General features: G+C 44.6%; 1 protein-coding gene across 10 annotated transcripts in view; it reads right to left on the bottom strand.

The window, feature by feature from the left end:
- The window catches only part of GRIK1 (glutamate ionotropic receptor kainate type subunit 1), a 547,486-nt gene that overhangs the window by 99,459 nt on the left and 432,340 nt on the right, over positions 1–15,687 (bottom strand). For all 10 annotated transcript variants that reach the window (XM_088481658.1, XM_088481656.1, XM_088481659.1 and 7 more), the window contains 3 exons: positions 13,734–13,847; positions 5,818–6,021; positions 1,772–1,995 (listed from right to left, as the gene is read on the bottom strand). In XM_088481658.1, the coding sequence (XP_088337784.1) occupies positions 1,772–1,995; positions 5,818–6,021; positions 13,734–13,847 (542 nt within the window). The remainder of the gene's footprint in view (positions 1–1,771; positions 1,996–5,817; positions 6,022–13,733; positions 13,848–15,687) is intronic.

The following is a 15,687-nucleotide window of genomic DNA, read 5'->3' as shown; positions in this document are numbered from 1 at the left end:
TGAAATACAAATTATTTGCTAAATTAAATACGGAGAAAAAAACAACTAAATTAAATGTTTTTTTTTTATATTTTTTTATTATTATATTACATTACACATTGGGCCTCATTCAGAGGCGGTCGGAGGATGCAAGCAGTCGTTCAGAAACTGGGCGGCCGCTTGCATCCTGACCGGCCACCTGTTTCGGTCATTAGGCTGTGGGTTTACACCCACAGCTCTAACGACCGCTAGGGTGATGGTCGCGATGGTCAGAGACCATCGCGACCATCGGGGCTTACGACGAGACCCTAGGGTAGGGTCTCACTTGTCGTAAGCCCCGGAGAGCTTCTGGCTCTGTCAGAGCCGGAAGCTCTTCACTGACATCACTAATGATGTCAGTGGGGCCTCCCCCAAACGGCAGGCGTTCCCATGGGAACGCCTCCGTTTGGGCTGCCACCCGTCCGGCCCGCCTTCCAAACGGGGCGAGCTGTCAATCAACATTGACAGCTCGCCTCCTTTGGAAAGAGACCCGCTACGGCCGGCGCTGTCGGTCGTAGCGGGTCTCACGCATGCGCACGAAGGAGCCGGCTCCCTCGTGCGCATGCGCACTGGACAAACATCGAGGCGGCCGTGCGGTCGTAGACCGTACGGCCGCCTCTGAATGAAGCCCATTGTCCTTATATGAGAAATTAGTTTGTAAGCCTCATTGCCAATGGTCTTAAATTCTCTACAGACAGAAATAGTTTACCAAACACCACTATCAGGTGATATGACAAGTGGCTTACTATTGGCAGATTCACCACATGTGACATGACCAATATTGATCATTACTAATCATTTCATAATTTTCTTTAAAAGGAATGTGCCGTCCCCGTTGCCAATTCTATAACCAGCCCCAGCGTCAGCTATCCGGGGGTAATTCTCTCTATAGTGGCGATTTATCAAACCCCCTAAAAAGGTACAGTGGAGATGTTACCCATAGCAACCAATCAGATACTACAGTAGCCTGTACTAAATAAGTGATAATTACAGTAGATTCCGATTGGTTAAGATGGGCAACACCTCAGCTTTTTAGAAGGTTTGATAAATCTCTCCCTATAACTGGGAAACTAAAAGCATGGGGTTACCCTGTCCTCCAGGCTTGTTAGTGCAGGGTTGGTACTTCCATGACATATTATAGGTACTGAGAGGAGATATCCAGGAGTGGCATACCTGAAAGTGGTAAAATTGATACTCTTGGGAAATAGACATTTGTCAACACCATTGTAAGAATTTATTAAGGGCTCCAATGTACCACCTAATGATGAAAACTCAGATATGCATGGTGCGTTGACATGGAAGGAAGGGCCCCCTCAGCTATGGGCCTCATAAAAGCTGCTGCACCTTCTGTACCTATGCCAGTTACTCCCTGGCCACTGGTGTCCCACATTCTCATTACCCAGGCCCCCAACACCTTGTGGGGCCTAAAGGAGCTTGGCACTTTAATTTCCCCTCCCCATGTTATAGAGACATCAGTCCCGCCATGACGAGCCTGGGAGCTGTTTTTTTGCTATAGTGAGGGACCCAAGACCTGTTGTTTCCCTAATTCTACTGTAAATATGGACCGTACTAGACCGTCACTAATATAACGCTGTCATCTGGTGGAGATGGGGCGCATACTAAGCCCTCAATTATTTACCTCTGCAATTAAAAACACAAAGTAAGGCAAACATTTCAAAAGAATGTAACAAATTAATATATGCTAATTTACATCTGTACTGAGAGGGGGATAAGAGAACAATTAGCGAATTACCTTGCAATGACAAACAAAACACAACTGACTCCCAGGCAGGCCAGCAGGACATACATCCAGATGTCGGGGGACAGGGGGTTGAGGAAAGAGAAGACTCCAGGATTTGTACCATTGGGTTTTCGGTATAAGATGCTGATTCCCAGCGTCATGAATGGCTTGGAGAAATCTATCACTTTCTCCCTGACATAGGTGATAGTGAGTGGAGCAACAGCCAGGTCCGCTTTCTGTCAATAGAAACCTCAGTTAGCTTTCCGCATTGTGCTGATTACATCATGTATAATGCTACAGGAGAACAACATGAAGTTCCTTTCCCAGTTGAGCTTCCGATCACATTTTTAGTATGGATAAAATGTGGTCCATCTAAAAGCTGGTTTTAAGCTGGTGTCCAAAGATCATTCATTCAACCAACCTGAGTGGTAAGTGGTAGGTTCTGTTTCCAATATGGACACGTACAATATACGAGTGACCAAGCTAAATAGATCTGGATGCTCGGTTCTCAGGGGACAGGATTGACGGATGCCTGAACTCATAAGCAGATAGCAGCCAACCGCTGACTGGATGTATGGACAGGTCCAAAAATGATTGATGGCTTTCACTGTAACATTCCTGGCTAATGTGTCTGATAGGTGGCTACCCGTGCAGCTTTACTGTAAAGATATACCAATATTGCTAGCAATATAGCAGGGAGTGTGCTCAGCACTACTCCACTAAATGTCAGTTTTATTGCTTTTTGCTGTTTTTGACCAGCACATCTCTCATTTCCATCTATTTGTGGCATTTGCTCTGTATAAACATCAATGCACTTTTCATTTTCTGTTTACTTTGCCTGCTCTGATATTTAAATAGTTGAAAGCAGAACAAGGCTTTCATTGACCGCATGTGGGCCAGAGAGCCTTTCAGCAAGGTTAAACAAATAACGGGGGATTACTGCATTTTATTTCATTTCTGCCATTATTTGTCAGTGCATATTGTAAGAATATGGAGGAGACTTACTAAGCCTTGAAGAGAGAAAGCGGATGAAGATAAAGTACCAACCAATCAGCTCCTAACTGTCACTTTACAGGCCGTGGCCCGTATTCAAAAAGTTGCAAGTAGGCGGGAAAAAAAAGTGCAGAATTGTGGTTTTGAGGTGCAAAGGTGGGGAAACCACTCAGCACCCTTGGAAAAAAAAATTAGGAATACCCCAAAAAAGGACTTTGAAAAAGGGGGGTGAAAAAGTTCAAAGTTGGGGTACAAACATAAAAAGTAGCAAGTAGGGGTGAGGTGCTTTTTGATTGCAGGTGCTTGCAACTAGTAGGTTTTCCACGATTTCTTTTAACTACACTGAAGTGACTTTAAAATATGTTAGCTAGCACCCATTTTGAAGGGGATCGGTATGAATGACTACCGGACCTATGTCCGGTGGTTCAAATCCCGACGCCGGAAGACCGGCAGCAGTGAAGATCCCAATAGGTAAGTAAACTAACTATACCTAACCCTCACCCCCCCTACCCTAACCCTCCCTTAGGGGTGCCTAACCCTAACCTCCCCCCCTAGTACCTAACCCTAACCTCCCCCTCTAGTGCCTAATCCCCCTCCCGTCCCAGCAGCCTAAACCTAACCATCCTGGGGGGGTGCCTAACTCTATCCTACTCCCGGGGGTGCCTAACCCCCCCTTCCCCTAGCCTAACACTCCCGGGGGGGTGCCTAACTAAGTCCCCCCCAGGAGCCCCTAAACTAACCCTCCCCCCCTGCGGCTGTCCGCGTCGTCGCCCGGCTTACCTTTGTTCGGTATGCCGGGCGTCGGGCTCCTGGCGTAGGGATATTGATAGGCATCGGGATTTCGACACCTATTATTAGTCCCCTGTCGTGATTGCACAGTCAGGAAGCCTGCGGTCGGCATTTCGACCATCGGCTTCCTGACTGCATACCATTTTGGAGTACCCAAATGTGACAGGACTACTTATTTTCACCAAAAAATACTACTACATGCCATTCTTAACCACTTGTGCAAATACGCTAATTAGAAGCTATTGAAACAACTTAAGTACCCCAAACAGCTTTATTAGGCCTATTCGGGGACATCTACATTGATCCCCAATGTTAGTGCACCTTTTTGGGGGGTTCAGGCAAATTTCCCCATCTCTTACAGCACTTTCCGCCTGTTCCAACATCGCGGCTTGCCATTTTCGCATCCTTTGGAAGTGAATAGGGCGAATAGCGCGGTGTGCCCAATAAGTTTCCGCGGGCAAAACACGCAATGACGGCGTAAACAAGATTCCGTCAGCTAAATTATCGCAGCTAATTGAATACGGCCTGTGTTTGAAAACTTACAGTTAGGCGCTGATTGGTTGGTACTATATTTCCATCCACTTTATCTCTCTACAAGGTTTATTACATATACCCCCATGTATGATAACTTCTTCAACAGAAGTATATATTGCGGTAAAGACTGGCGAGTTACAGTATATGATTAGTGGCTGTTAAGATTTTCCATCTACAACACAAACTCAGGGCTTTGAATCGTGTGGATTGGTATTGAGCAAATGCTTTTGTAAGAACATGCTTACAGCTAGTTTATAACAATCTGAATAATAATAATCATTTATCAACGAGTTTTATCACGCACAACAAGTGATAAAACTGGCTGCGTAGGATAATCAGCTCCCAACTGTCATTTTTCAAACAGATGACAGTTGGGAGCTGATTGGCTGGAGCACCATTATCATACACAGCGTCATTTATCAGTCATTGTCAATGATAAAACTCATTGATAAATGATGCCCTAGATTGAAAGCCAAAATAGCTTCCTAGGCATGGCAGCCCTTAACCCCACCTTACCCAGGAACAGCCATACACTCCCATGGGTTAAACAGATACAATTTAGGATTCTCGGGCCGTACTCAACTGGCGGCGGTGACGTCATTTCGCCAGCGGAAACTTCTCCCCGTAGTCAATTGTGGCGGCTTTTCGGTGCGAAAACTCAATGCAATGAACCCGGCGGAAAAGTTTTGCAGTCGAAAAAAAGTGCAGAATTGCGGTTTTGTGGTGCAAAGGTGAGGAAACCATCCTGCACCCTTAGGACAGGTCCCCAAAGGTAAACTGCGTCAAAAAAACAATCCAATTTTTTTTTTTTAAAGAACACCCCAAAAAATGACTTTGAAAAAGGGGACAAAAAAAGTTCAAAGTTGAGGTACAAACTTAAGAAGTAGCAAAATAGACTTGGGGGGGGGGGTCTACAAGTATGGGGGGGGGGGGTTTATTGCAGGTGCATGCTGAAGGTGCATTTTTCACGTTTTTTAAAACCTCACTTTTGCGATTTTAAACCATGCTTGCTCCCATTTACATGTACCCCAAATTTGCTGGGACTAGTTATTTTCACCACAAAAAAATCCTAAATGCCATTCTACACCACTTGTGCAAAGACGCTAATTAGCAGCTAATGAGAACATTTAAGTACCCCAAATAGCTTCAGCAGGCCTATTCGGGGGGCATCTACCATCATCCCCAAAGTTAATTCATCTTTTGGGGGGTGTCAGCCTGATTTATTCGCCGGGACCCGTTTTAGCCGATTTGTAATTGAATACGGGGATAAGCGGGGACGCGCGTGATACTTTTTCACATGGAAAACCAGTGAGGTCGGCGAAAAGTCTGGCATGCAAAAAGTACAGGACTCTTCGTGTCTAATTGAATATGCCCCTTAGTGGTGAGAAAAAAATCTAGAACTGTGTCTGCATTCAAAGGCGCCAAGCTGTTTAAGCACCATTTTTGCCTGACATAGGGCTTTCAATTATTCATCAGAGACCACCGCCATCGGTGGCTGTTGCCGAGTGTTGCCAGCGGTAGTCATCACCGGGGTCTCTGGTAATAGGGGGGGGGGCAGCAGCAGGACATTTTGTGCGACAGTCACCACTGTTTGCTGCTTACCCCATTGTAATAAAATGGATCGGGTGGGGTTAGTAGAGCTACTTGGGGATTTCTCGATTACGCCATGTGACAATGAAATGCGCTCCATCTGTGAGTTATTATTACAGTATATGTCACACATTAGAGGTAACGTTTCTTACGTGGTCTATAAGCTCTCGGACCATTCCGTTCCACTCTCCCTTGTCGTTCTGTGCCCCGTATTTGCCATCTGCTACCAGCCGGACTTCATAGATAAAACCCAGTATGTTAGAGAGTTCCTTTAGCAAATCCAAGCAGTAGCCTTCAAATCTGTCATTACCGTACAAGGGCTTGTCGGACTTCTTGTACATTACGTATGGATCCTCCTGTAATGGAGAAAAGCGATATAATGAATGCATTTATTAAATGAACACATGCTCAGATATAGCACACTGCTGCGTGATGCCCACTCATTACTGCTATCCTTCATCTGATAATAAGATGTTCTGCAAATTAATGTTGGTTTTTCTGCCCCTCTGCGGCTGATAACAAGATTTATTACAAGATTAAAATTCATCAGCATCAATGGTCACGGTTATAACAATGAAAGCAATGAATAGTCCTGTCTGTCTGTTACTGCAACGATTAGGGCACTGTGGGGGGCATGCGTTCTGGGCCCAGGCCCCTATCTTTTTAAAGGGTATCCGGTCAGGTAGTCGACATTCAGAAGGTCGACATTCGATGGTACGCTACACCTCTCTGAGGGCCTGATTCAGAGCCGGACGCTATTTGCGCTCGCTCGTTCAGAAAAAGGGGCCGGCTATTTAAATTGAGCGCTCGCTCTTTGCGGTCTGTTGACGCCTCTATGTCTGAGCGAGCGAACGAAACATGCGCTCGCTATTTTGTAAAGACGCCCCCTGGCCGCTCGCATCCTACGTCATCTCCGCTATTTATTTGATTAATCGAGTACATCGAAAGGCGTCTGAACTGCTCGCAGTGCTTGTGGTAGAAACAACCAAGTGACGTGGTTGATGACGCGGCTTTGTTAATTATGCACACCCTTAAAACGCCCGTTTTGACCGTTTGGCACGCCTGCGTTCGGATCACCACTCCCCGTTTTCAAGCACCTTTCCCTGTTACCACCCACAAACGCCTCATCCTGTCACTCAAATTAGCAGGCACTCGCTATTTTGCGAGCGCTCGATTTCCGACCGCAATGACTGGTTGGCACATGCACATTACGACCCATACGCATGCGCCGATGTGCGAACATCGCTCGGAGCGAACGAGCGGCCGCTTACGAGCGGCTCTGAATCAGGCCCTGAGTGTCTCAGTCGCGCCGAGCATCTCCTGCCGTATGGTGTATAGACGCGAGGTGTATGAGGACACATCTGTACTTAGGGCCTGATTCAGAGTTGGGAATAGAGAGAGAGATAGCACTTAACTGTGTACCCGGACAAACCATTTTGCAATGCAAGGGGTGTAAATACATAAAAATAATTTGCATGTAGGGTAAATACTGGCTGCTTTTACATGTAGCCACAAATACTGCACAGCTTTATTATTACTTTACAATTTAGATGTCAGTTTGGACACCTCCCTCCCAAATCTAAATCTCTCTGCACATTATAAATCTGCCCCCCCTGCAGTGCAGCATGGTTTCACCAAGATGATCAGTTGAGAGAGATATCTCTCTCTATTCTCAACTCTGAATCAGGCCCTTAGTACTCAATTAACAGGCCCCAAAAAATAATACAATCTTTAAATAATTATGGCTTGCCAATATTTTTATTACTTCTGGGGGGGGGGCATCAATTAATATTAGTATTAATTAGGGACTATAGAGTACTATATTATTTGTTTAATGTGGGTCTGTAGGGATTCGTCAAAAATCCCACAGTTGGGATGATGGCGCTTAGAATGCCGACGCCGGATCCCGATACCTGTCAGAATTCTGGCACCAGAATCCCGACCGCCGGCATCCTGATAGTAAGTACTAGGGCTATGGTTAGAGTTGAAGTTAGGGTTCGGCGCTGGGGGAGGGTTAGGGTTAGGCACTAGGGGGGAAGATAGGGCTAGGGGTAGGGTTAGTATACTGACCGGTAGGTGTCGGTATCCTAACCCTGTCTGGATGCCGGCGTCAGGATTCTGACCGCCGGGATCCCGAGTACTGGCATCCTGTACCCATCCCGCTCTGTATTATGTTCTGTCTGGACAGAAAGCTCAGAATGCATGTACAGTCATTTCAATCTCTCTGCTCAGAGCCATTTTCTGGCGAGTTTTTAGCGAGTTACTGGGGACTTCTTGCCGTTGATTTTCCTGCTAGGTCTCAAAATTGCCATCTATTTCATCTATTACAACTGGCAATTTTGAGACGCAAAAGTCGCCGGAATCTCGCTGCGATTTACGGGAAATTTAAGCTTGATAAAAATTATGCAAACTGATTACATTATCTCCATAGTAACTTATTTTATTCTAATCATTAATCCCTGCCCATATTCCTTGAATATCCCCTCTGTAAATGATGTGATTCCTGGGCTCTCAGAGCAGGAGACCCGGCTGCTGTATACTCTCACAATCTCCGATCAGAAAGGGGACTCCTGCTGCTGCTGACTTCTATATAATTACACTGAACCTGCGCACGAGTCATATGATGTAAGCACCAGCTTCAATGTCTCCGTGTTGAGTATGATATGTCGACATGCAGGATGTCTGTATGTCCGCAATGTCGATAGATGACTTGTCAAGATCCACAGTGTCGAATCTGACATAATGTTGTCATTTTCAGAATGTCTAGATTGTGAATGTCGATAGTCAAAATGTCGACAGTTATCATTGTGGAGGTTGACATTTTCACAACATATCGACATTCCAGTGTCCACATTTTGTCTATGTAAAAATGAATGTTGGCGGTGCCATCTGGTCCCCAATCTCTGCGACCTATCGGGGAACTAGTGGGTTTCCCAACTAAAACCAAAGGGAATAGAATTGAAAACAGGAGAGAGTCTCCGGGGCTGGGAAGGGAACTTTATAGATCAAAACTTCACTGTGACACTTCCGCTAAGCAAAACCAGTCACTAATACCTCTTTTCCACCAAAAACCCAGGTCCGACCTGGGTTTTTGGACATGGTTCGAACCCATTTACACTGCACCTTTCATCTGGGTTACTCCCAGGTCAGCCCTGTTCACACTGAACTCAGGTCTGCCCTGCTAAACCTGTGAGGTCATTAAAAGTGGGAGGTGACTGCTCCACAACCACCAATCAGCTCATTTTAGGCATGATCCAGGTCAGATAACCGGGGTTGCACCGTTTACACTGCACCATTACCCGGGTCCATCCTGGGTCCAACCCTGGTAGCTACCTGGGTTGGATTGCAGGGTCACTTGACCCAGGTTATTTTTCAGGGACCCATTTACACTGAGCTGCGACCTGGGTAGACGCAGCAAAAACCCAGGTTTTTGCTCTGGTGTAAAAGGGGTATTATTCTCCATAAATGGGAGGCGAACAATATAGGACTGTTACGGATCGTGTCTGCACTTAAGATATAAGTGGTCAAATACCCTCTTACCCAAACATGAAATATGGGCTGCAATTGGCAAATCAGGGAAAACCCAACAAAAAATGTAACATCGATAATCAAATGATTTGTTAGACTAATGGCGTCATCATAACACAACTCACTAATGTGATGGATAAACGAAATTCAAAAAGGACAAAAATTATTTTCACTATTGTAGACAACACTGGTTAGAGGAATAATTAAAAATTCAGTATCACAAGTTAAAAATCAAGCTTAACAATAAAGCATAATAGAAAAATGAAAAATGCTGACACGACCTGTAACAGTTTGCTAGGTTCGGATTTCATATCTCAAATACTATTTAATTTAGTTTTAAGATAGGTAAACCTCCACCAATCCGGGACCTCGTATGTCTCTTCAAAATCTGCAGTGTAAAGGCTCAGACACAGCTCCCTGGCATGTAGTAAATAGCAATACAATAGACAAAAAGAATAAAAGAATCCCAATATGATGTAGTAAATATCAGTGATGTGCGGTCAGGTGAGGCAGAGTCTTTCCTGTCATACATAGGAGTATTGACTATAAAAAGTTTTAAAAGATAATATTATAAAAATCTTCTTTGTATTATTCTAATAATTTTTATAGTCAAAACTCTGGAGTAAAAAGTGCATGGTAGGTGAGGCACTGCCTCGAAAAATACTATGGTAGAAAGACAAAAGTGGTCAGAACTTTGATAGGGGTTAAATGAATTGAGTATGGTCAGAAAGAGCGACGGTCAGGATAAGGGATCGTGCAGAGTTCCCCAGAAAAAAATATGGAAAAACTGCAATAAAAACAGTAAAAATATATATAAATTTTTTTCTTCTTTTCATTCATACACATACCGGTTACTGTGTATGACGTGTACAGAGAAGATATTGGACCTAAGTCTCAATAGAGACTATCCTTCCCATTGGCATACCAACAGAAATGTACTGGTTAATAATAATTAAAATACATTTTTCATGTGATATCACATAGTACCAGCCAGGGGCGTATCTATAATGGGTGCAGGATGTGTGGTGCACACAGGCCCCCGCGTCGAGGGGGAGTCCGCACCGCACACCCTGCATCCATATTACTTAAAATGTACCTCTCTGAGGTCGCGTGCCGGGTGTCAGCTCTGTACAAAAAGCCGCGCCCCGTTTTTCCAGCGTTTTGCGCATGCGCAGTAGACTCCGGGCACACTCTAGTGCCCAGAGTCTACTAATGCTCCGGTGGCTGGCCAGCCGCGTTAGTCGGCTGCCGGCCGTCGGGAAGAGAGGAGGGGGCCCCAGACGGGGAATGCACACGGGCCCCCTCCTCTCTAAAGACGCCTCTGGTACCAACATAACAACATGGGATGAAAAAGCTAAGACATGAAGTGTCTGCAGTCTAATACCCCTTTTACACCGGAGCGAAAACCCGGGTTTTAGAAGGGTTAACCCGGGCAGCTCCCTGGTGTAAAAGGCGAGAGAGTTGGATCGCCGGGTCGAGTGACCCGGCAATCCAACCCAGGTAAATAGCAGAGTTTAACACGGGCATAGCCCGTGAAACCCTGCTGTGAGAACAGCGCACTCCGGGTCACGATGACCTGGAGTTCGCTGCTAGCCGGCCGATTGGTCCGGCTTCAGTGGCACTTGGAGATGACGTCATCTCCAAGCGACCACTTTCACTCCGGAAAAGCCGGGTCTATGCAGATCTGACTGCGGTGTGTGCGGCGCTGACTCGGGGATATCCCGAGTCGGCGCCGGCAAAATTCCAGGTCTGATCCGGATAGGAACTTTGTTCCAACTCCGGGTCAGACCCGGAATTTAGGTGGAAAAGGGGTATAATACATGTCCATGTAATCAATGTTAACGAACAGTACAGCTCAGTATTACTCACTGTGTACTTTATTTCTATTTTTTATGTTTGTTTCTTTTGGTGTATTATATAATCCATGTTTAACAACATCTTGCATATTTTAATGTGATGATTTTTTCATATAGAGCTTGATGAACAATAAGACCTGTTATTTTGGTTAGTACATGCGCAGTCTATCTGTAAATATGAGGCACTGCCTCCCCTGTCTACCTTTTCGGCACGTCCCTTATCAAAACACACCCAATTTCCAGCACTATATACTGCTGCACCTCCGTATAATGCCCACATGTACCCTCGGGTTCATATATGTATCTGTAAATCTGGCTCTTATACTAGCCATTTAAGGATATCAAATGCTTTAGCACAGTGACTTATACCACTTTCACACCAAAATCCCGGGTCTGACCCAGGATTTGGAACATGGTTCCAATAAGGGTCAGACCCCTTTTACACCGCAGCTCCGACCTGGGTTATTCCCAGGTTGGCACCGTTTACACTGCACACGGGTGTAGTGGAACTGTTCTGCCAGCGCTTGGAGATCTTCTCTAAGCGCAAGGAAGCCGCCGATCCCTATGCTGTAAACGGGACGTGTACCGGATGACCTAGGTTACCCGTTCACACTGCCCCTTAAGCTGGGTACTTCCCATGTCCAACCCTTTAAGCTACCCTGGTTGGATTGCTGGGACACTGGACCCGGGTTTTTTATGGGGACCCATTCACACCGAGAGGCAAACTGGGTCAACTTGGCAATAACCCGGGTCGAAAAGGCGTTGTGAAAGGGGTATTAATTAATAACTCAGTCAATTTGATTTAACCATCTGGACTCAAACAAGGATATCCTTAAAACCTGGACTATAATGGCGGAGTTTGGGAAACTCCAGCATATAAGATGAAATATCTTTTGTGCTCTGTAAATGTTCTGTAAATTCTGAAATATATATTTCCATTTCAATACAAATGAATTATTTTTCAAGATAACCAATTTTAAGTTTTTCTTCTTATACATCCTTACTCTGTCCCTAGCCCCCTCCCCATCTCCCCAGCCATGACACTGCTCAATGCTTGTACAGGGACACGGCAGACTGACCGTGTGAGAGCCGCGCTCTGATTGGTGGCTTTCTCTGGCCTTCAGGAAAGTGTCAGTCCTTATTATTTCTTAATGTAATGCATTGTATCAAATCAATAATTCTCATTGCACAAAATGATATTAACATAATTAGTTCATTAGACGGATAACTGGATTTTCCAAGATGCCTGCAAGGATATACAAAGCTATAGGTTGAGCTTATTGACCCTTCATTTGTTTACGGCAGAGGAACTTATTCGGCGTCTCTCCTCCCCTGTGAGTTAAAGCTTTCAAGTACGACAATAGTAATCAAGCAACGTTATTACTGAGAGGAGCATATTGCTTACATCGTTCTTACCTTAATTACATGGTTATATAGCTGTCATGTCTGCTTACTCTTCAGCATTGTAAGAAATGGTATTTCAGTGATTTTGGAAATAAGAATTCAAACTTTGCAGCTATCTTTTGTGTATTGAGACAACTCAAGTTTTCCCGAAAGTTTTTAACCCTAATTATTCATGCTGACCTCTGGGAGATTCGGATTGGGCCATGTCCAGGTGGGTGGTGAGGAGCGCGAATGGGGGGTTGCGCTGCAACCTGCGTCATTGTGGTTCTACTCCCGGGAATGGGGGGGGGGGGGAAGGGGAACAATGAAAATATTCACAGCAAACTGCATCATTACGTCCCCCCACCCACCTAACGGGGAAGTGAATGGAAGCTAGGAGCCTATGAGAAGGGAGGAAAATGATATAATACTAAGGGGCCTATTTATCATAAAATATTTGTGGCATATTCCCCATATCCGCAAATATTAAGTATCCCAAAGATGCACTATGGGGGGATATCTGCTGCCGTCCCTCCATTTCCGACAGCAGCCGCAGCCCCCCGTAGGTTTCTATGGGGGATGCAATACTGTCAGATTTACCAAGCTCCAGAATTAGAAGCATTCCGTAGTTTGGCCCCCGCAGCTTACGGCAGCTGAAGGTGGTGTAAAGAGTACAGAAGTTCCCCATAGCAACCGAGCAGCTTCTACATATCATTTTCTAGAATGTAGTTGATAAATGCTACCTCAAAGCTAACTGGTTGCTATGGACCCCACTTCTCCCGCCTTTGCACTGCTTGACAGTCTCACCCTCTATTATTTAGCATTACAGTTGAATACCCAGCAGGTGGCACTGTTCAGTTAGCTGTCCATCCATATTTATTTTGTGACTACTCTGGTATGGAATTCGTTTATTGTACAGATGCTCCCAGTTACATTGTGGCTGATCACGCCACAAACGTGCACACGCATCTCGCCATGCGTTTCCCCGCGCCTGCATACGCTACGGGACGCTATTGTGTGCACTGTGATCGCACCATGCTTTCCTATGGAGGCTCGGTCGCGTACACAGTGCAGGATTTGCAGCGCCAGCGGCAAGGATATAGCTAGGCATATCTGTATAGTAACATGGGGGGGATAGACCCCACAGTTCTCCTTTTTTTCAGCAACCCCCCCCCCCCAAAAAAAATAAATAAATAAATAAACAGCAATAGAAGCGATCATTATGATGAGAATAACCGGGAAAAATATAAGGACATCGTTCTTGCACTTGAGTGTAAACGAACAACACACTTGGCTCTTACCAAAATGGTGGTGACTATGAGCGTCCGGTTGGCGAGTGAGTCTGTGATATTGGTGGATTTGTCCTTTAAGTTGTCAGTCATATTAAGGCCAATGTTTGAATTCCAAACTCCAATCTAAACAACAAAAAATACAGATATTACCTTTCTTTGTCTTACATAAAGCCAAATGAAAACACACCCATACACACACACGCAATTTTTATTTATTCAGATAGTGTAAGTAGAACGTGTGATATATCCCATACCACCCAATCATATACAGGTTGAGTCTCCCATATCCAAAATGCTTGGGACCAGGGGTATTTTGGATATCGGAATATTCCGTATTTTGGAATAATTGCATACCATATTGAAATGTCTTAGGAAAAGGGCCCACATCTAAACACAGAATACATTTATGATTTATTATATACACCTTATACACACATCCTGCAGGTAATTTTATGCAATATTTTCAATAATTTGGTGGCTCAAACAAAGTTTGTGTACATATATGAAATTCATGTATGTGTCATATACACCTTATACACACAGCCGTATTTCGGAATATTCCGTATTTCGGAATATTTGGATATGGGAGACTCAACCTGTATAAGCAGAGCCGTAACTAGACTTTTTGGTGCCCTGTGCCAGAAAGAGCATTGGCGCCCCCTCATTTTTATAGGAGAGGCCAGGAGATGCTGGGGATGAAATAAGAGGAAGCTACTAGCAAGAATGATAATAAACAGAAATTTGACAGGCCCAAACAGTGCCCTCTGACCTGTGGTGCCCTGTGCGATGGCACCGGCCGCACTACCCTAGCTACGGCCCTGTATATAAGCTCTTATTAGCCTGAGTACTAGACCATCTCTGATCCTGGTTGCTTACCCTGGTTTACAGCACATGACTGCTCTTTACACCATGTTGGAAAAGCCAATTTTTTTTTTATTCTGAATCCTGCCTTTACTTCCTAACATGGCAGAATTAGATATACACAACCTGCACCTCTCCAGCTGTGGTTGAACTGCAAATCCCAGCATGCCCGATTTGATTCTCATTACTGCTGGAGAGCTACAGCTTTCCATCCTCTGATCGATTATGCGGACCCAGATGCTATATAAGGCTGTTATATATAATTACTGTATGTAACACCAGTAACCACCTACTTTTGCGGCTTGATAAATAAATCACCTTCTATTGTCAGCAGTAAGGAAAGCCAAGAGGACGATTTGTCCTGTAAGAAATTGACTGTGAAGAATTAATGATCAGCTTGGAATATGCAGGACCCAGACATGCATTTATAAACCCATCTACCTAACAAGAGGGAGTTTTAATTTCATTTTCATCTCTGCAGTACAGAGTTCCGTTGCGGTGTCCTGGCCTGAATGATGAACCGCCATTACTTAATTTCACAGCAAAGGCATGATTGATTGCGTGTACATTTCTATAACAGTACGTTGTATATTGTTCCTTTCTTTCCTATACTGCAAGAGGTATATACAGACAAAAAAAACTGCAATAAATTAAAACATATGTCTTGCAGTCAATAAGAGACCAATATCTTTAATTACTGATTTGGATGGGTTGTCATTTGGCACATAGCGGAGAGCAAAAAAAAAAAAAAAACCCATTCGGGCCAAATGCCGCAGACAAACCGGTTGGTGATGGTTCAGGAAGCCAGTTTACAAGGTAATCAGTGTTCACTGTTGCAAAAATAACAGCTTGAAGACTTGAGCCTTGCCAACCGCACACAGATGCAAAGGAGGCTGCTGCCAGAGAGGTCTTTTAGGCTGAATAGATATTTCATCTAATTTGCAGAACAGCAGCGAGGTCTAAAAGGGAGCCCAAAAATGTATGCGGCCTATTTTCAATTTTGTTTTGATTTATTTATACAGCAACAACGTTATTACACAGCATTGTACCGTCCAGAGAACTCTACTCAGACATTAAAGTCTCTGCTCCAGTGGAGCTTTTA

Source organism: Taudactylus pleione, unplaced genomic scaffold (assembly GCF_031769625.1).
Source record: "Taudactylus pleione unplaced genomic scaffold, aTauple2 ptg000276l, whole genome shotgun sequence".
Classification (NCBI taxonomy): domain Eukaryota; kingdom Metazoa; phylum Chordata; class Amphibia; order Anura; family Myobatrachidae; genus Taudactylus; species Taudactylus pleione.
Note: the sequence above shows the minus strand (reverse complement) of the source record. Positions and strands in the feature narration are given on the sequence as shown.